The sequence below is a fragment of the Thalassophryne amazonica genome, unplaced genomic scaffold, assembly GCF_902500255.1.
Source record: "Thalassophryne amazonica unplaced genomic scaffold, fThaAma1.1, whole genome shotgun sequence".
Taxonomy (NCBI): Eukaryota; Metazoa; Chordata; class Actinopteri; order Batrachoidiformes; family Batrachoididae; genus Thalassophryne; species Thalassophryne amazonica.
In genome coordinates, this window is record NW_022986411.1 from 29,747 (window position 1) to 52,153 (window position 22,407).

At 43.3% G+C, this 22,407-nt stretch overlaps 1 protein-coding gene across 1 annotated transcript; it reads right to left on the reverse strand.

The window, feature by feature from the left end:
- Nucleotides 1-11,990: 11,990 nt before the first annotated feature.
- Nucleotides 11,991-22,083, reverse strand: LOC117506178 (inhibin beta B chain-like). The gene is made up of 2 exons (XM_034165679.1): nucleotides 21,738-22,083; nucleotides 11,991-13,089 (listed from the first exon to the last, which is right to left on the reverse strand). The coding sequence occupies exons 1-2, from the start codon at nucleotides 22,081-22,083 to the stop codon at nucleotides 12,314-12,316; spliced, it is 1,122 nt and encodes a 373-aa protein (XP_034021570.1). The 3' UTR covers nucleotides 11,991-12,313.
- Between the last annotated feature and the right edge of the window lie 324 nt (nucleotides 22,084-22,407).

The window sequence follows — 22,407 nt, forward strand, 5'->3', positions numbered from 1 at the left end:
CATAGTCAGGCACCCAACTTCTGCAATAGTTTGTCAGGCCCAAAAAGGACATCACTTGTCGTTTAGTCAGTGGTTTGGGGGCCTGTAGAATGGCTGTTTTCCTGTCTGCTACGATTGTTCGTCCTTCACAACTCAAATTGTGACCCAAATACTTTACTTCATTTTTCCACAACTGCAATTTATTCTTACTGACTTTGTGACCTTCTTTCGCCAGGTGGAATAATAGAGCAAGAGTGTCTCCTACACATGTTGTTTTATCGGGTGAGACCAGCAAAATATCATCAACATACAGGAGAATTTGACTGTTTCCTGGTGGAACAAAGGATGCCATGCTGGCAGACATTACTTGCGAATAAATTGTGGGACTTTCACAATAGCCCTGCGGTAGGCGAGTAAACGTGTATCGCTTTCCCGCAAAGGTGAAAGCAAACCAGAACTGACTATCCTTGTCTACAGGAACGGAGAAAAAGGCATTGCTGATGTCCACAACCGTGAAGAACGTAGCATCAGGTCGAAGAGAATTCAGCAATGTATGTGGGTCAGGTACACAAGGTGCCCTCTGGACTACAGCATTATTAACAGCCTGTAAGTCCTGGACCATTCTCCAACCAGTGGAAGGAGCTGCCTTTTTCACTGGAAAAATTGGAGTGTTGCATGGTGAATCAGGACACTCCACAATGACCTTTGCTTGAATAAGATCTGCTATGACGGGTTTGATGCCTTCCAATGCATCGGGTTTTAATGGATATTGTCTGATACAAGGTCTGTATTCAGTCTTTGGCCTGATGACTACAGGTAGTGCTCCCTTGACTAGTCCAACATCAGTTGGCTCTGAAGACCACAAATGTGGCGGTACTTCCGTAAGGAGTGACTGCTCTTCTTGAGTTAGTACAAAATTTCATGCATCAGAGCTATCATCAGTATGAACTCCAACAGGAGCGTCGATTGGAAGATAAATTTGAGTCCTAGTCAACCCTGTCTGAGGGCTTTCCCAAATATCCCTAGTTTTCCTCACCCAATTGGTGGTTTTTTGTCCCATGTCCACTAGTGCTGATAAGCAATGCCAAGGGACAACAGAATCTTTGAACAGGGAAACGTGTGGTGGCCCGCTTTGTTTGTACAAATGCATCACAGCGTCCGATAACTGTTCCACTCCGCACGCCGCGTTGGAGATCCCATCACTGTAGATATAGGTCACCAACGGTCGTGGAGTAGGAAGAGTGCGTAAGGTGGTTTCATATTGCAAGTCGGGACCTGGCGTATTTTTGTACCACATAGTTATGTGGAGTTGTTCTGCTGACATTTCGTCCTGGACCTGTGTTAGGGTGTCCCTTCCCCAATTTAGGAGTAAAGAAGCAAAGTTTTGCGGTTCAACATTTGGAATATCCAATGTGTAATAAAACTTATCAGTTGCATCAGTGGTCAGGACATTAAGATCTGTAGGTTGTAAATCATTTTAACAACAGAGATTTCCTCAGACAAAAAGTCCAGGGACTTCTTGATATCGTCTCCCTCCTCCGCCGTCAGTGCCTTCTTCGGACCCATGGTCAGATAAATCCGCGCTGGCACCTCGGTAAAGCCGCGCCGGTGGAACTGCGCTGGCGCCTCGGGCTTCAGGTGGAGCCGCGCCGGTGGATGTGCGCTGCGCTGCACTGCGCACATCCACCGGCGCTGAAGCCAAGAGTAACGAGCCTGTTTGTTTTAAAAATGTAAGGAATAGAAAGTACAGATACTTGTGTGAAAATGTAATAAGTAGAAGTCAGAAGTAGGCAGAAAAATAAGTAATGGAGTAAAGTATAGATACCTAAAAAGTGTACTTAAGTACAGTAACGAAGTATTTGTACTTCGTTACTTGACACCTCTGCTTCTGGGGAAAACCTGGTCTTGTTAGGAGAGACGGCATCCATCCCACTTTGGATGGAGCAGCTCTCATTTCTAGAAATATGGCCAATTTTATTAAACCCTCCAAATCGTGACTATCCAGGGTTGGGACCAGGAAGCAGAGTTGTAGAGGTGTGTAGTCTTACACACCTCTCTGCAGCTTCTCTCCCCCTGCCATCCCCTCATTACCCATCCCCGTAGAGACGGTGCCTGCTCCCAGACTACCAACAACCAGTAAAAATCTATTTAAGCATAAAAATTCAAAAAGAAAAAATAATATAGCACCTTCAACTGCACCACAGACCTAAAACAGTTAAATGTGGTCTATTAAACATTAGGTCTCTCTCTTCTAAGTCCCTGTTAGTAATGATATAATAATTGATCAACATATTGATTTATTCTGCCTTACAGAAACCTGGGTACAGCAGGATGAATAAGTTAGTTTAAATGAGTCAACACCCCCGAGTCACACTAACTGCCAGAATGCTCGTAGCACGGGCCGAGGCGGAGGATTAGCAGCAATCTTCCACTCCAGCTTATTAATTAATCAAAGACCCAGACAGAGCTTTAATTCATTTGAAAGCTTGACTCTTAGTCTTGTCCATCCAAATTGGAAGTCCCAAAAACCAGTTTTATTTGTTATTATCTATCGTCCACCTGGTCGTTACTGTGAGTTTCACTGTGAATTTTCAGACCTTTTGTCTGACTTAGTGCTTAGCTCAGATAAGATAATTATAGTGGGCGATTTTAACATCCACACAGATGCTGAGAATGACAGCCTCAACACTGCATTTAATCTATTATTAGACTCAATTGGCTTTGCTCAAAATGTAAATGAGTCCACCCACCACTTTAACCATACTTTAGATCTTGTTCTGACAGATGGCATAGAAATTGAAGACTTAACAGTATTCCCTGAAAACCCCCTCTTGTCTGATCATTTCTTAATAACATTTTCATTTACTCTGATGGACTACCCAGCAGTGGGGAATAAGTTTCATTACAGTAGAAGTCTTTCTGAAAGCGCTGTAACTAGGTTTAAGGATATGATTCCTTCTTTGTTATGTTCTCCAATGCCATATACCAACACAGTGCAGAGTAGCTACCTAAACTCTGTGAGTGAGATAGATTATCTTGTCAATAGTTTTACATCCTCATTGAGCACAACTTTGGATGCTGTAGCTCCTAGGAAATTGTAGCTCCTCTGAAAAAGAGAGCCTTAAATCAGAAATGCTTGATTCCGTAGTATAACCCCCAAACTCGCAGCTTAAAGCAGATAACCTGTAAGCTGGAGAGGAAATGGCATCTCACTAATTTAGAAGATCTTCATTTAGCCTGGAAAAAGAGTCTGTTGCTCTATAAAAAAGCCCTCCGTAAAGTTAGGACATCTTACTATTCATCACTAATTGAAGAAAATAAGAACAACCCCAGGTTTCTTTTCAGCACTGTAGCCAGGCTGACAAAGAGTCAGAGCTCTATTGAGCCGAGTATTCCTTTAACTTTAACTAGTAATGACTTCATGACTTTCTTTGCTAATAAAATTTTAACTATTAGAGAAAAAATTACTCATAACCATCCCAAAGACATATCTTTATGTTCAGCTGCCTTCAGTAATGCTGGTATTTGGTTAGACTCTCTCTCCGATTGTTCTGAGTTATTTTCATTAGTCACTTCCTCCAAACCATCAACATGTCTATTAGACCCCATTCCTACCAGGCTGCTCAAGGAAGCCCTACCATTAGTTAATGCTTCAATCTTAAATATGATCAATCTATCTTTATTAGTTGGCTATGTACCACAGGCTTTTAAGGTGGCAGTAATTAAACCATTACTTAAAAAGCCATCACTTGACCCAGCTATCTTAGCTAATTATAGGCCAATCTCCAACCTTCCTTTTCTCTCAAAAATTCTTGAAAGGGTAGTTGTAAAACAGCTAACTGATCATCTGCAGAGGAATGGTCTATTTGAAGAGTTTCAGTCAGGTTTTAGAATTCATCATAGTACAGAAACAGCATTAGTGAAGGTTACAAATGATCTTCTTATGGCCTTGGACAGTGGACTCATCTCTGTGCTTGTTCTGTTAGACCTCAGTGCTGCTTTTGATACTGTTGACCATAAAATTTTATTACGGAGATTAGAGCATGCCATAGGTATTAAAGGCACTGCGCTGCGGTGGTTTGAATCATATTTGTCTAATAGATTACAATTTGTTCATGTAAATGGGGAATCTTCTTCACAGACTAAAGTTAATTATGGAGTTCCTCAAGGTTCTGTGCTAGGACCAATTTTATTCACTTTATACATGCTTCCCTTAGGCAGTATTATTAGACGGTATTGCTTAAATTTTCATTGTTACGCAGATGATACCCAGCTTTATCTATCCATGAAGCCAGAGGACACACACCAATTAGCTAAACTGCAGGATTGTCTTACAGACATAAAGGCATGGATGACCTCTAATTTCCTGCTTTTAAACTCAGATAAAACTGAAGTTATTGTACTTGGCCCCACAAATCTTAGAAACATGGTGTCTAACCAGATCCTTACTCTGGATGGCATTACCCTGACCTCTAGTAATACTGTGAGAAATCTTGGAGTCATTTTTGATCAGGATATGTCATTCAATGCGCATATTAAGCAAATATGTAGGACTGCTTTTTTTTACATTTGTGCAATATCTCTAAAATGACAAAGGTCTTGTCTCAGAGTGATGCTGAAAAACTAATTCATGCATTTATTTCCTCTAGGCTGGACTATTGTAATTCATTATTATCAGGTTGTCCTAAAAGTTCCCTGAAAAGCCTTCAGTTAATTCAAAATGCTGCAGCTAGAGTACTGACGGGGACTAGAAGGAGAGAGCATATCTCACCCATATTGGCCTCTCTTCATTGGCTTCCTGTTAATTCTAGAATAGAATTTAAAATTCTTCTTCTTACTTATAAGGTTTTGAATAATCAGGTCCCATCTTATCTTAGGGACCTCGTAGTACCATATCACCCCAATAGAGCGCTTCGCTCTCAGACTGCAGGCTTACTTGTAGTTCCTAGGGTTTGTAAGAGTAGAATGGGAGGCAGAGCCTTCAGCTTTCAGGCTCCTCTCCTGTGGAACCAGCTCCCAATTCAGATCAGGGAGACAGACACCCTCTCTACTTTTAAGATTAGGCTTAAAACTTTCCTTTTTGCTAAAGCTTATAGTTAGGGCTGGATCAGGTGACCCTGAACCATCCCTTAGTTATGCTGCTATAGACGTAGACTGCTGGGGGGTTCCCATGATGCACTGTTTCTTTCTCTTTTTGCTCTGTATGCACCACTCTGCATTTAATCATTAGTGATCGATCTCTGCTCCCCTCCACAGCATGTCTTTTTCCTGGTTCTCTCCCTCAGCCCCAACCAGTCCCAGCAGAAGACTGCCCCTCCCTGAGCCTGGTTCTGCTGGAGGTTTCTTCCTGTTAAAAGGGAGTTTTTCCTTCCCACTGTAGCCAAGTGCTTGCTCACAGAGGGTCGTTTTGACCGTTGGGGTTTTACATAATTATTGTATGGCCTTGCCTTACAATATAAAGCGCCTTGGGGCAACTGTTTGTTGTGATTTGGCGCTATATAAAAAAATTGATTGATTGATTGAGTTACTGTGTTAAGGGTTACATTGGGGTTATTGGGTTAAAGGTTAAATTGGGGTTATTGGGTTAAATGTTAAACTGGAGTTACTGTGTTAAGGGTTACATTGGGGTTATTGGGTTAAAGGTTAGATTGGGGTTACTGTGTTAAGGGTTACATTTTTGGTTATTGGGTTAAATGTTATACTGGAGTTACTGTGTTAAGGGTTAGATTGGGGTTATTGGGTTAAAGGTTCAATTGGGATTACTGGGTTTAGGGTTACATTGGGGTTACTGGGGTTAAAGGTGAAATTGGGGTTACTGTGTTAAGACTTACATTGGGGTTATTGGGTTAAAGGTTAAATTGGGGTTATTCCGTTAAAGTTTACATTGGGGTTATTTGGTTAAAGGTTAAACTCGGGTTACTGTGTTAAGGGTTCATTCATACCTCCTTGATGACTGGCATTAGGCTCCACCCACCCTGTTCCAAACTAAACATTTGGTGCCTAACTATTGTAACAGTCTGTGTTATTGTCACATCCCCAGACCACATGGGACAGTCGAGTCCTTTTTTCCCAAAAGAAGGTACAAACTGTCATAAACAGACAGAAGTGCAACACAAAGGTGGAATGCACCTGCAGCTGTTAATTGGCTCCGCCCACCTCTGACTGGCATTCATGGGCACAGGGGATTCCTGTAAATGGGACGACATTCCATTTCCTGTCTCCTGTTTCATTGCAGAAAAGTTTAACTCAACATGTTTAATGTTTTTTTTCTGGTCAACTCCATTTTATTTGTTAATTTTCATCCATTCCTGCATTTCAGGCACAAAACACATTCCAAAAAAGTTGGGACAATGAAGCAGTTCCCAAACACAGTTTTGTTCCTGAGGACACCAAATGACCTTCAGGTGTAATTTTCTCCCATTCTTCCTGCGAACACATCTTAAGCTATCCAACAGTACGCAGTCATCCTTGCTGCATGTTTTGTTTCTAAATTGTCCACACATTCTTTGCTGGGACAGATCAGGACTGCAGACAGGCCGGTCCAGTACCCGTCCCCTCTGAACCATCTTAAACAAGCTGGAACTTCGGCGACGGTGGTCGCATCTCCTCCTCTCTCCTCTCCTCTGTGTTTTTCTATCTCTGCTCCAACCTTCAAAAGTCCCAACTTCACCAGACTGGGAATTCTTCAAGCTATATTTGGATTAAAGATGGAATTGATCAGCTGGTCTCTCAACACTACTGACACTATTTTTTCAACAAGGAAATCAGGGCTGGGGGACCCTGCATGCTCAGAAAGAACCTATCCTGCAGGCTATGTACTCGACACCTGGGAGAAATGGTGCATTGTGTGCTTGGCACCACTCTCCATGGAAGACGTAGAAGATTTATTTTTATTTGCTTTTATGGTAGGAGGGCTGATGCTGATTGGGTTATGCGCTGCCCAGACCTGCTGGAAAATTGATAAGATGCCTGCTACCAGAACCACAACTCCACAACTGTCTGTCATGATTAACAGGTTCCTAGTAGTCTAATACTTTTAACAAGTTTTAACTACTGTTCGTGGTAGTCTAATACTTTTGTTACTTTTCAGTGTAACTTTTAGGTCATTAATTTACTTCTGTGTGAACTTTAGTAGTGGTTTGCATATTTGTTTGCAGTTAGCTCGTGCTAGCTTGGCTATACTGTTGAATTTATACTTTACGTAAATCCAGATAGGGTGGCTGTCTTAGAGAGCCGTGTCCATAAGCTAGAACAGCTTCTTATCTCAGTGGAGTTAGATGTTACGGGCATTCCAGATTAGGTTAGTGTTGGGCTGGCTAGCCTACCCATTAGCATCAGCCTAGAAATGCCGGCTGTGGAGGACGTTTTCAGAATGTGGCTATCGGGAGGAAGCCCCGTAGGACTAGGTACCCGGTTATGATACCCCGAACACACTTGTCACTGCAAACTGTGAATTGGTTCTCCCCTTTGGATTTGCCTGATGTGAGTTCTTTGAGCCCACTGGTGACTTCCACTCCTGTCTCCAGGCTGAAACGCCGGGCTTTAGTGATAGGGGATTCTATCACCCCCAAAGTCAGGTTACAGACGCCAGCTGATGTTAAATTTATTCCTGGGGCCAGAGCTCCTGATATTGCTTCCCACCCAAGGGTGCTGATGCTGCAGAAGGGTAGACAGACTAAGGAGCATGACACAAGATACAGTCAGATAGTTATTCACGCCAGCACCAATGATGTCAAAATGAAGCACTCAGAGGTCACAAAAATGGACATAGAGAGGACTTGTGACCTTGCCAGAAACATGTGTCGGCATCGATTAATAGTCTCTGGTCCCCTTCCATCTGGGGGTAATGATGAGGCATTTTGCAGGCTGACATCTTTAAATAGGTGGCTGGCACAATTTTATAGACAGCAAGGCTTTAGTTTTATTGATAACTGACCTTTGTTCTGGGGCCGCCATTGCTTGCTGATGCCGGATGGCCTTCACCCTACTGGGGAAGGCGCCACCATCTTGTCTGCAAACATAGATAGCGCTCTACAGGGAGGGTAACATTAGGATTTTACAGCAGGCCACAGAGCAGGTGATTAGAGACCCGACAAGGCCACCTGTGTTAAGGCTTATGACAAATGTGGGTGTGGAATCCATTAGCTTAGTGGGGAAATCAGTGCAAAAAATCCACTATGGTGATTGTGCAGTTTATGTGTCAGGGAGGGAAATTCAACAAGTTGAGACGGCGGCCTGTTTCCATAGGCGTGTCCATAAAAATCATAGAGGGATATGCTTTGCAAACTTAATACCCATTACTATATTGGATGATGTTGAAACTGAAGATGGCCCAATGGTTGTTCCAGCAATATCAAAGATTTCGTGTCTGCTACCTACAACTCACGTGGAATGTCTCAAACCTAAACCTACTTCTAGGCATCTTATATATGCTACTCTGGAACCACCCCTAAACCCAAACAGTGTAACCATCAACCCTACAGAGGTCCTTAGTCTGGGTCTCATTAACATAAGATCACTATCCTCAAAATCATTGTTGATTAATAATCTAATTATTGCTCATCACTTAGATATGATTGGGTTATGTGAAACCTGGCTTAAACCTACAGCTGTCCTCCCCTTAAACGAGGCCTGCCCACCAGGGCACGTCCCTCATGATGCAAAGCAAGGCGGGGGTGTTGCTCTTATTTATAAATCTAGGTTTAGCTTATTAGCTGTTGGGGGTCACAAATATAACTCGTTTTAGCATCGGATTCTCCGCTCTGCTCAGGATATTACGCATTGCCAAGGTCAGAAGAAAAAAAATCAGCCGTATTACTTTGTCACTGTATATAGGCCTCCTGGCCCATATTCTGAATTCTTAGATGAATTTGGTATGTTCATCTCTAAGTTGTCAACTAGTGCAGATAACATTCTATCATTGGTGACTTTAACATTCAAATAAATAAGCCTTTTGATCCCCTCTGCAAATCATTTATGGAAATTGTGGCTGTATTAGGATTTCAGCAATGTATTCAGGAATATTGACATCATGCCTCTTACATCAGTGGTCTCTGATCACTCACTTATTAAGTTTACAGTTTCGCTGCCATGTTTAGTGGAACAACAACCTTATTTATCACTACAGTGACGCATCAACTCCTCAACTATGACTGAACTTGAAGCTAGACTGCCTGATGTCTTAGCTTCACGTTTGGCAAATACCCAATCAGCAGACAGACTTGTGGATAGTTTAAACTCAGCATTCAAAACTACACTCGACATGATTGTGCCACCTGTGTTAAAACCGTGCCCCCCAAAATACAGTCACCTTGGTTCAGTGACTACTTGCATGACCTCAAGCATAAGGTTAGAGGTCTAGAACAGAAATGGCTTAGTTCAAAATTCGAAGTATTCCACCTCATGTGGCGTGATGCTGTCTTAGACTATAAGCATGCATTACTGGCTCCAAAGCGGACCTATTACTCTGATTTGATCAACAAAAACAAGCCTAACTCAAAGTTCTTGTTCGACACGGTGGCAACACTTATTCATGGACAACCACCTGTAGTTCACTCTCCTTTTACAGCACAAGATTTCCTGGATTACTTTGAGAAGAAAATAGAAGATATCAGTTTAAACATATCCCAGCATGCCTTAATCCAGCCACTACACCCTGCTATTGAGGTGGGCGCCACTACTGAGGTATTACCTAGATTTACAGAATTTGATAGTATCTCACTAGGCATGCTGACAAAACATGTAATGTCAACAAAAAGCACAACCTGTTTATTTGATCCTATACCAACAAAACTGTTTAAGGACCTGTGGTCCACTCTTGGGCCGACTGTGCTGGAAATTATTAATCTTTCTTTAACTTCTGGATCTGTTCCTAAATGTTTCAAATCTGCAGTGACTAAACCATTACTTAAGAAACCTAATCTTGACCCTAGTGTATTGAAAAACTATCGGCCGATATCCAATGTATCATTTTGCTCTAAAATTCGTAGACTATCTTATAAGAGAAAGAGAATAATCTCTTTGAGCCACTGCAGTCTGCTTTTAGAAAATATTCCACAGAGACGGCTCTCACTAAAGTGGTGAATGATCTTCTGCTTACAATGGATTCAGACACCACTACGGTTCTGTTGCTGTTAGATCTCAGTGCTGCATTTGATACAGTGGATCATTATATTCTACTTGATAGGCTGGAAAATAATTTTGGGATTACTGGGAGTGCCCTTGCATGGCTGACGTCATACGTGACCAGTCGTTCTCACTGTGTTTTGTACAATAATACTACCTCTAACCTTAGTGACATGAAATTTGGGGTTCCACCGGGGTCCATCTTAGGCCCCTTGCTTTTGCTCCCTTTATAGCTGAAGGCAGAGCCTTCAGCTTTCAGGCTCCTCTCCTGTGGAACCAGCTCCCAATTCAGATCAGGGAGACAGACACCCTCTCTACTTTTAAGATTAGGCTTAAAACTCCTTTTTGCTAAAGCTTATATCGATCTCTGCTCCCCTCCACAGCATGTCTTTTTCCTGGTTCTCTCCCTCAGCCCCAACCAGTCCCAGCAGAAGACTGCCCCTCCCTGAGCCTGGTTCTGCTGGAGGTTTCTTCCTGTTAAAAGGGAGTTTTTCCTTCCCACTGTCGCCAAGTGCTTGCTCACAGGGGGTTGTTTTGACCGTTGGGGTTTTTCCGTAATTATTGTATGGCCTTGCCTTACAATATAAAGCTCCTTGGGGCAGCTGTTTGTTGTGATTTGGCGCTATATAAATAAAGTTGATTTGATTTGATATATAGCACCCCTTGGGCACATATTGCGGTGTTTTGGGATTACCTTTCACTGCTATGCTGATGATACTCAATTATACATGCCGATAACTGCTGGTAATCTTGTTCACATAAAATCCTTAGAAGATTGCCTTACATCAGTGAGAAGTTGGACTTCCTACTTTTAAACTCTGATAAGACTGAAATGATGGTTCTTGGTCCAGTGAGACATCAACATCAATTTGACCAGCTAACGCTTAGCCTAGACCAGGGGTGGGCAATCATGTGCCATGAAGGGCCAAGACACTGCAGGTTTTCTTTGCTACCAATCACTGCAGCAGGTGATTTCATTAATGATCAGGTGTTTATGTTCAGGGGAGATCAGCAGCAGGAGGGAGGCCTGAATTGCCCCCCTCCTAACCTTTTCCTGGAGTGTGTTTCAGGCCTTGATTGCAGAAATGGATGTATATGAACAGATGAAACAGAGTGGATCAGAAGAAAGTATGAAAGTATCTTCATGTTGTCTGCAATGGAAGAGAAATCAAAGTCAGCATCAGAATCACTGCAGGAGGTTTTTCCATATCATGTGCAAAATGATAAAACTCTGTTGTGTCTTTCAGTGACCCAGATAACTGTCCACATTATTAACATTAAAACACGATAAAACATAGTTCACGTTGCCGTCTACAGTCCGCTGCAGACGAGCAGAATTCTGCTGTGGCCAACAACATGACGGTCTCTCTGCAGCAACACAGAGATTTACGAGTAGAAACAACCAGATACTTCCACAAACTGTAAAGTATCCAGATAGCACCTGAGCTAGATGCTTAACTAGCTGAGCTAGCACGCAGTCACTAGGACAGGATACGAGGTCCCGCTATCTTTAGCTAGTTAGCACATAGCTCGCTTAAAGCAAGCTTTATGAGGCTGTAAGTTAACCTACTAATGTGCTCATCATGTGACTTTCTCGTGTTACGCTGTTGGTGGTTTCACCGATTTAATGTGTACATTAAGGTTTAAGTAAGTTTTTATGTTTCATTATCAGCCTACACGGAAACAGATGGCAGCATTTATTTGTTGTGCGCATAAATCACATCTCAATCACGATTTCATTCTACAAGCGGAGCCAAAACCTGTTTCCATGATGACAGGCTGTCTCGTCTCACCTCACACAGACAGACACCCCCCCCCCCCCCCCCCCCCGTGGACCGGATTGTGCTTGAACAATGTTGGTGAGAAACCAGTGAAATTCAGGGTGATATAGTGTTAGTTGCTGGGCACTGTGACCCCGGGGTGTCGGCCTCCTGTCCCGGCAGTACTGAGTTCATGTCCAGCGAGAGATGGTCTCAACACAGGTTACACCCACACAAATCCTGGACCAGTTTAGTCTCAGATGCTTTTGGGAACTGAACATCTTGAACGTCACTCTGGAGTCATTTAAAGATGTTTTGCAGTTTGTGGAACTCTTCAGCAGACATTCAACAAAAATCTGTGGTGAGAATATAAACAGAACATATCAATACGTATAAATATATTTACAGGTTCATGTCCATCAGAAGTTCCTGACTTTAACTGAAGTGAGTCAAGCACAGCCGCACTCGTCCACGATCATGTTTGGAACGTCCCGTTTGACGATGTTGTACTCATCATCGAAGTAGAGCATGGACATGGTGCTGAGCTTGGTGGGAATGCAGCAGGAGTTCATGGACCCCGGGCTCATCCCACGCATGCGGTACTGATTCACCACTGTTGTGTGGAAGGACGAGGCTGAGCCTGGGACACCTGCCATGTAGGCCGGGCAGCTCCCCTCACAGTAATTCCCAAAGTAACCCAACGGCGCAATGATCCAGTCATTCCAACCAATTAGTCGGAAGTCTATGTAGAACTGTTGCCGGCAGCACAGACTGCTGCTGCCGTCACATTCCAGCCCTCGCTTCCGGATCCGGTGCTGACTGTCTGCCTGCTGCGCTCGCACCACCAGGAAAGGCCGGTGGGACTTGTCATTATGGCTGAGGAGAACAGGCACAACCCCCCCAGCCTCGCAGCCATCACAGCGGACGTCCAGGTTCTGACGGCGGTCACCCTTCTCAAACACCAGCCGGATGGCATCGGTCAGTGTGAAGGTGTGCCAGCCACTGCGCTTCAACTCTACTCGTTTCTCCGCCAGGTTCCACCTGCTTCCGAGGCCGGGCTCCTGGTAGTACACCTTCAGAGTCACGCTACGCCTCCAACCCAGCTCCAGGGGGGACGGCAGGAGCTTGAAGTAGAGCCAGAAGGTGGCCTGAGTCACGTGAAGGTTCTGGTTTCCCTCACTGGAGATTAGGAAGAACAGACTGGATTTGGATGTCACAGTGTCATCTAAGAAAACAAAAGTGGAAAAAAAATCTATAATTCAGTGATAGAAATCTTATGAAATAAACTGTTGTTACCAAATATTAAAACTAAAAACACCGGACAGTGTCCAAAGTTCAAAGGACTCTTAGGTTGTGTCTAAAGATAACTAAAGTACATATAACTGTAGGACCGGAAATTTTTTTGTAACAAAGTGATCAAGGATTCAGTCACAGAGACCAATTAAGTCTGAACTAGGGATGGGTATTGATAAGATGTTATCGATCCGATTCCTTATTGATTCCCTTATCAATACCTCTTGTGAATTTTCTGTGTACTAAAAGTCAGCTTTACAGGTTTTCTATGTCAACAACATTTTAAATTGGTCACTGGATCCTTAATCTCTGGACATAAATAAAAATAAATAAAATCTGTAGTTTTTGTCAAAAGCATTTCCTTTCAGACACTTTGGCATGAATGTCTCTCTGTACCTCTGAGCTGAGCTCAGCCGGCTGCTGCACGTCAGCGCAGGACGTCTCGTTTTTGATCGATTGCAGTTTGTTTGTATTACAATGTTTGGAAAGAGGTGTCATTTGATTTAAACAGTGTTTGTCTTTGAAGTTATTAATTCCGACTGGATTCTATCGTTCTAACTTGACTTGTCAGAGAGCCGCGCAGTGTTTGGAGCTGTGTGACAGGAGTCCCCTTTTGACACGAAATAAGATTAGATATGTTTGTACTCCTTTACAATAGTGGAAGAATAACCAGAAAACATATCCACACCTTTATCAACTCACACTGAAATCTTTCTGCTCTCCATCTTCATCTGTACCCTGTGACAGAGTTTTTTCTAAGGCAGGGGAACTGGTGTGTAAGAGGAGAAATCGCCTTCAAAAACCTTTGTTCCTCAATAAAAATGCATAAATGAATCTACTTTTAGTTTTTTATTTCGTATGCTTTAACACTTAACAAATTTCCATACATAAGTTACAAATTTTAACTCTGAATTTTATTACAGACAAATTTGCTATATTTTACAAACCAACTCAGTTTACACAAACAAGGTTTTAAGCAAATTTGAAACTCTTCTCATGAACAGCTTAACTCCACACACAAATTGAGCACATGAGATTATGCAATGACGAGATCATATTTTAAATAGAGGACTGGCGATTAACTATTTCACAGGCTGATGTTGCGTTTGCAGCACAGTAACTTTTCCATCTTATTTTCATTTTATTTAACTGCAATGATTTTATAACTACTGCACGGGTCACTACTGAGCGACCAACACAGTGTCAACACAGTTTGTGTAGTGTGTCAATACACTCCTTGAGGTATCATCATCCCATCACTAGTGTCTTTTTGGCTAATCCATTGCCCGTTCATTATTGTCCCCTGTTGTGGGTCCGTGTCACGACACTTTCACAACAGAAGAGAAATTAAAAATAATAAACTAATAAATAATTTTTCATAGAAGTTGTTGAAAAAGTGGATCCGAAATCATGTTTGACAGACAAGAACTCAATCAAGCACATGTGCACACCACAGCCTGTGCTGTTACTGTCATGTGGGTGCTCATTTCATGGGTGGGTTTTTGTATTTTCATTGTATTCATGTTTGGGTTTTTCTTTATGTTTAGGTTTTTGTCTGCTTTGTATTTTTCTGACTGCACGCTCTTGTCTTGTGTTTGGGGTCTGGGCATTTTCTTGTCCCCTTTTGTTGCCACGCTCTCTTCCTGGTTGTTCTCCCACACCTTTGTCTAATTTTCCCTAATCACACACCTGTCATTTAAACCCTCTGTTTTCCCTCCTGTGTTTGCATTTGTGTCCTGCCTGTTCCTGAAAGTTACTTACCATAAGTACTTTTAAATTCAACCAAATGGAGTTGTGCACAGAACTGCAGCCGACCCTCAGCACCATACAACGAGGAGTCACAGGTTGTCTGTGCCCACACAGGTGCTGACCACGCTGGGCTTCCTGGCAACAGGGGCATTCCAGTGGGAGCTGGACGATCGGTCAGGACTGTGCCAGTCAACCTTGAGCTAAGCTCAAGCCGGTTTCCTGAATGTAATCATAGCTACTGACCTCACAAATTTTGCTATAAAGGCACCATCACATGATGAATGTGATTTTGTTGATAGGAAACATTTTCATTCCATCAATGTTCAAATCACATTTGATGCGCAAATGCATTGGGTTGGAAACAAGCTGGAGGCTGGCACAGTGTGTGATGGGGGGCTGCTTGGGTAAATAGTTTATCTGGGCAGCACGGCGGTTAAGTGGTTAGCACTGTTGCCTCACAGCAAGAAGGTCATGGGATCGATTCCCACCTGTGTCCTTTCTGTGTGGAGTTTGCATGTTCTTCTCATGTTTCTGTGGGTTCCCTCCGGGTGCTCCGGCTTCTTCCACATCCAAAGACATGCAGATTAGATGGACTGGAATCTTTATAATTGTCCAGGTCTCACTTGTAAAAGAGGTCTCCATCTCTAACAGTGTGTGACATCACAACTTTATACACACATTTATTGCCAAATACTGAACACAGGGAGACAATCGGGGGCCTGTTAAGAATATGCAGCTCTAGTTTCACCATCAGGAAAAAACATATTTGAATGCCCACAGCCCAAATGTGCCTGCGCTGGTTTTCATTCAGAACAATTACATTAATAAACTATTTAACCACGCAGCCACCTATCGTGCACCATGCCAGCCTCCAGCCTGATGTGCATTTGTGCATTACATATGATTTGAACATTGATGGAATTAAAATAGTTCCTATTAACAAAAACAGATTCATCATGTGATGATGCCTTGATAGCAAGATGTGTGCAGTCAGTAGCGCCGATTACATTCAGGAAACCAACACTCACTGCAAATTGTGCTTTAATGTTGGAATGTGATGTACCTGATGACATTTGGATGATTCCTTTCCTTACAGCTGGCATGGCTTAGCTCAAGGTTGACTGGCACACTTCTGCCAGGAAGCTCAGCAGCCACAGACAACCCCTGACTCCTCACCGTATTGTGCTCTGGGCCGGCCGCAGTTCTGCGTGTGTAGCAGACTTAAGATGGACGCTGGTAGACATCAAGACAAACACCCAGGCAGGGATCAGGATCAGCACCTTTAATTTTCTGTAATGCTGTCACGCAGAGAGGGCATATTCGTCACATACACACACACACACACACACACACACACACACACTGACAACCGCGCGGTCTCTCCCCAGTAGAGCAGTTGCCCCTCTTTTAACAGGAATGTGCGGCTTCCTCCCGCATGTGCTTCTGTGTGTCTCATTAATTAAAGCCCCCCACACACAAAATTTTGTTAACAGATAAGCTTTTAAGCTAATTTTAAAAACCATCAGTGAACCACTTAGCTTCTGCTAAATTTTATACCATTAGCTTCCATTCCATTAAATTTAGTTCTGCTAACTTTCAGTCCAATATTTTTCTGTTGGCATAGTGAGTAAAAGTTAACGCTCCAAATCATACATGTCAGTCTCTAACTGTTAATAATCAGCCTGCTGTGAGTTCAGTCCTCAGACGGCAGCAGAGCTGCCAAAAAAAAAAAAAAAAGTCATATTTCCACTTACAAAAAGACACACAGTAAGCAGGAGACATGAAACACAAAGCAGTGTCTCTGGCTGTGTTTGATCGCCTTTGATTTTACTCAGAAACCTCAGCGGTGCTTAAACTCAAAACTGGCTTATCAGTAGCTGACAGTACTAAAAGTTAGCAGTTAGCTGTAACTTCCACTATTTTTTTTTCTTCTTTTTGCAGTTTATTGGTTTAGTGTTATAAAATTTCAGTTAGCGGAGCTCCAGTAATACTTCACTTTTCTCTTTTGTTACATCAGCTCTTTGACCTGGAGGTGGACGTGAGGCCCCTGAAGTCAAAGGAGTCCAACAGAAGACGTAAGAGACATGAAGGAGCCAAACAATGAAATTCACCAGTCAAATCAAATCAGATCAATTTTATTTATATAGCGCCAAATCACAACAAACAGTTGCCCCAAGGCGCTTTATATTGTAAGGCAAGGCCATACAATAATTATGTAAAAACCCCAACGGTCAAAACGACCCCCTGTGAGCAAGCACTTGGCTACAGTGGGAAGGAAAAACTCCCTTTTAACAGGAAGAAACCTCCAGCAGAACCAGGCTCAGGGAGGGGCAGTCTTCTGCTGGGACTGGTTGGGGCTGAGGGAGAGAACCAGGAAAAAGACATGCTGTGGAGGGGAGCAGAGATCGATCACTAATGATTAAATGCAGAGTGGTGCATACAGAGCAAAAAGAGAAAGAAACACTCAGTGCATCATGGGAACCCCCCAGCAGTCTACGTCTATAGCAGCATAACTAAGGGATGGTTCAGGGTCACCTGATCCAGCCCTAACTATAAGCTTTAGCAAAAAGGAAAGTTTTAAGCCTAATCTTAAAAGTAGAGAGGGTGTCTGTCTCCCTGATCTGAATTGGGAGCTGGTTCCACAGGAGAGGAGCCTGAAAGCTGAAGGCTCTGCCTCCCATTCTACTCTTACAAACCCTAGGAACTACAAGTAAGCCTGCAGTCTGAGAGCGAAGCGCTCTATTGGGGTGATATGGTACTATGAGGTCCCTAAGATAAGATGGGACCTGATTATTCAAAACCTTATAAGTAAGAAGAAGAATATTAAATTCTATTCTAGAATTAACAGGAAGCCAATGAAGAGAGGCCAATATGGGTGAGATATGCTCTCTCCTTCTAGTCCCTGTCAGTACTCTAGCTGCAGCATTTTGAATTAACTGAAGGCTTTTCAGGGAACTTTTAGGACAACCTGATAATAATGAATTACAATAGTCCAGCCTAGAGGAAATAAATGCATGAATTAGTTTTTCAACATCACTCTGAGACAAGACCTTTCTAATTTTAGAGATATTGCGCAAATGTAAAAAAGCAGTCCTACATATTTACTTAATATGTTGTGTGTTGGGGGGGTTTGGCTGGACAAGGTTGGGTTGTTTTGTGTTTATTTTCCTTCCCAGGTGATTTGGGGCTGTCCTCTGAGGAAAATGTGCTGCAGAAGAGTCTCTCTCCTCTGTTACGATGATTGGCTGCACCTGTTGCATTCTCGTGGGGGTCTCTATCAGGACAATCCACGACACCTGTGATGTTCACCTGCAGATCTGAGGACTTCCAGCTGGTACCAATGTAGTGATGAAGAACTACATTTAAACCAGCAGTGAGTTGGATAAGCTTGCCGGAGAAAACGACCTTGTGACGACCGTGTGGGGACGCTGAGGGCCGTTTCAGAGTCTGACATCGCGCCTGTGAAGAAGGACGAGGGTGAGAGGCAAACGTTGTCAGCACACGACAGAGGTGAATATTCTGAAAAGTTTATCTGTGAATGTAAATTGGCGTTTATACACAGCTATAAGTAATTATTGGTGGAAATTGTTTGGCGTGCTCCTCACGGCAGTGGCGTGCGGATTAATGATCCTCCACTAGCTGTGAGCAGCAGCCTCTTTGAACTAAGTTTTGAAACCAGACCTAAACGTGTAGCTGATAAGTTTGCCTCTAAACAATATTTCGTAGTAATAAGTGTTGAATAATCTCATCTCTGTTCCTCCTTCGCAGAGTACAGTCTGGGAAAGTCACCTGGGGGGGGGGGGGGGGGGGGGGGTGTTGGCGGAACTCCTGAGTCCTGAACGTTCGGACTCCGACTGTTGAGACGCTGAGAGAGCGCGCCACCTTTTCACCTCACCAAAACTCTAATTATTTAGTATTTCATGTATAGCACAAAGGGAGAAAAATAAATGTGTTTTCTTTTTGGAACTGCTTCTGATTATTTCATGCTGGGTTCAGTCAGATACTGGACCGCTCCTCAATCCGCGTCTAATCCATAACATAATATGCGCTTTGAATGACATATCCTGATCAAAAATGACTCCAAGATTTCTCACAGTATTACTAGAGGTCAAGGTAATGCCATTCAGAGTAAGGATCTGGTTAGACACTATGTTTCTAAGATTTGTGGAGCCAAGTACAATAACTTCAGTTTTATCTGAGTTTAAAAGCAGGAAATTAGAGGTCATCCATGTCTTTATGTCTGTAAGACAATCCTGCAGTTTAGCTAATTGGTGTGTGTCCTCTGGCTTCATGGATAGATAAAGCTGGGTATCATCTGCGTAACAATGAAAATTTAAGCAATGCTGTCTAATAATACTGCCTAAGGGAAGCATGTATAAAGTGAATAAAATTGGTCCTAGCACAGAACCTTGTGGAACTCCATAATTAACTTTAGTCTGTGAAGAAGATTCCCCATTTACATGAACAAATTGTAATCTATTAGACAAATATGATTCAAACCACCGCAGCGCAGTGCCTTTAATACCTATGGCATGCTCTAATCTCTGTAATAAAATGTTATGGTCAACAGTATCAAAAAGCAGCACTGAGGTCTAACAGAACAAGCACAGAGATGAGTCCACTGTCCGAGGCCATAAGAAGATCATTTGTAACCTTCACTAATGCTGTTTCTGTACTATGATGAATTCTAAAAACTGACTGAAATTCTTCAAATAGACCATTCCTCTGCAGATGATCAGTTAGCTGTTTTACAACTACCCTTTCAAGAATTTTTGAGAGAAAAGGAAGGTTGGAGATTGGCCTATAATTAGCTAAGATAGCTGGGTCAAGTGATGGCTTTTTAAGTAATGGTTTAATTACTGCCACCTTAAAAGCCTGTGGTACATAGCCAACTAATAAAGATAGATTGATCATATTTAAGATCGAAGCATTAATTAATGGTAGGGCTTCCTTGAGCAGCCCTTGAGAAGCTTTTTTCAGCTACTTTTCGGAGTGACACCGACCGACGGAGGACTGACGTCTTGGTGGGATATCGATCGAACCGCGACAGCGGGCCGACCTGCATGGAGAAGCCAGCCAGCGTCGGCTCGCAGCCACCGCGACGCTCCGCCACAGGAAAAACACCTCTGTTGAAAGCCTTAAGGACAAGTTGGAACATGTCCAGCTGTTAAACAATTTCTCATATACTCACTCCACTGAAAGCCATCAAAAGCTGCCTGGATTTTAGAAATGTTATCAACACGGAGGTGTTTTTCCTGTGCCGCCGCGCCGGCTGCGTCCCGATGCGTGGACCCGTCCGCACGTCTTTCATTAAAAAAATCTCCTTTAACAGTGGAATATCCAGATAAAATGCTGAAAACCGACTTCTTCTGAAACTTCTCTGTTCTCTCACGACGTCCTGGATCAATAGAGCCTGAAATGTGGAGGTTTTCAGCTTGAAACAGGCTGATGACGCTGCCTGAGAGCGCTGAGCGACGTCTCACTCCGTGGGATGTCCTTAAAGCGACAGTATCACCTCAAAATCTCTCATCAGCTGTTAAATTTTCACTGAAAACCAGCTTAATTTTTCGAACCGTGTCCACTTCGATGTGTCTCACAGGTTTAGAAAAAATTTTGCTCAAACAAAGCGCCAGTCTCTCAGCAACTTCTCAGACAAAGGAATTCCGACGAGGGGCTGGACGACTCCTCCCACAAGGAGTGCTCACAGGCGAATGACGTCACCGACAGGCGTGGAAAAACTCACGCATGCCACGAGGGTTCAAGCATGTCTGACGTAAAAACATATGAATGAAATCCATATAGTTTTTGAAAAAAATAAAAAGGACCGTTACTTTATGGACAGACCTTGTATGTGAAGTCCCAGTTTGACCAACGGAGGTTAGTTCTGCAGCTTTACTGAGGTGAGAATATAATGTAAAAATAAAACGTGACGTTTACTGAACTGTGAAGGTTTAATGATCGGCTAACGTTAGCTTAGCCTTTTAGCACAGTTGATCTGTGAACGCTTTAATATGTAAATGGTTCAGTCTTTTTTATTTTTACCAAATAAAGCTACAGCTTTTTTCAGACACCACAAAAGCTCAACTTTAAATAACTTATTTTTTGGGCGTTTTTTCCATCATTCCATCATTTTTTGCCGATTTCCCCCCTTTTTTTTATGTATAAACTGTTTAGTGTTTCTTTATATTTAAAGAAATATTTTTATTTGTCCCAATCAGGAACATTTGCTGTGCAGACAACCAAACTTCCATTGATGAGCTGAACACCACGAAGTCCAGTCGAAAGAACATCTCTGCTTTTCAGCAACACCACCAGAGGTCAAAACTGCAGAAGAGACCTTCATCTGGTCCCGAGAATCCAGCAGAACATCACCTGCTTCTAAATAAAAGGCTCTTTGAACAGCAACTATTTTATTATTAATTATATTATAATAATAATAATAATTATTATTATTATTATTTATTAAAAGCTGTTTCATTTTATATTTTAACAATAAATAAACGGATCATTAAAAATGTCCACGAATCAAAGTCTATTACATTTGCACAAGGTAGAAGCTCTCCACTGATTGTGCTCAAATTCATATTTTAGAAATGACTCTGTCCTGATAACATTAAAGGCAATTACATATTTTGACGAAATTACAAGTTTAAATGACTATAAAAAAATCATCATGAGGTTTATGTCACAGAAATCCCCGCCGGGGTCTCGACCCGGGCGGGTGTCGATGGGTCGCGGCCTGTCGGCTCCAGCAGAAAGTCTGTTTTCGTTCAGACGCGGCCCCTGAAGCGGAGTCACTCCGGTTGGCAGCAGGTGTGAACGCGCTCGTACCTCTCTCTGCGAAGCTGATGATCTCGGCGTTCTCCTCGGGAACCTGGTTCCTGGTCGGATGTCCGTCCAGGTTCGGGATGTCCACCCCGCCGTCCTCGCGCACTTTCCCGGCGTGCAGTTTGCGCAGCGCCGTCACCATCGCCGCCTTGGGGAGCGCGTGCGTGATGTTGGGTCTGTCCCGCAGGTGCAGCCGGGTCAGGACGTGTCTCTTCACGGCCTCCACCAGGTCCGCGTCTTCCGGCTGAGCGGCGCCGCATGACGCGCAGCCGCGCGCGGACACCGCGTCGGCACAGCGCGCGCACAGGACGCACGCGACGAGGAGCGTGAGCGACGCACAGCTCCTCATTGTGTGTGAGGACGTGCACGAAAACTTTGTCCGAACCACAAAGTGAACAAAATGCTCAGGTTTGGATCCAGTCCCGTCAGCGGAGAACCGGATCCGGATTCAAACCAAAGTCCTTCATCCTCAAACGTTCCGGTCACTGTGCGGCGCTGCCGGAGTGCCCGTGCGCAAAGCAGAGGAGGATGAAGCGGAGCAGGAGGAGGAGAGAGGGAGAGAGAGAGAGACAGAGAGAGAGACAGAGAGAGAGAGAGAGAGACAGAGGACGGAGGGAGACAGAGAGGAGAGAGAGAGAGAAGGGAGAGAGAGAGAAGGGAGAGAGAGAGAAGG

Coding starts and splice junctions, on each gene's coding strand:
- LOC117506178 (XM_034165679.1), bottom strand. CDS start 22,083: ATGAGGAGCTGTGCGTCGCTCACGCTCCTCGTCGCGTGCGTCCTGTGC. Junction 13,090..21,737: donor CATCAGCTTCGCAGAGAGAG/GTACGAGCGCGT, acceptor TTGTTTTCTTAG/ATGACACTGTGACATCCAAA.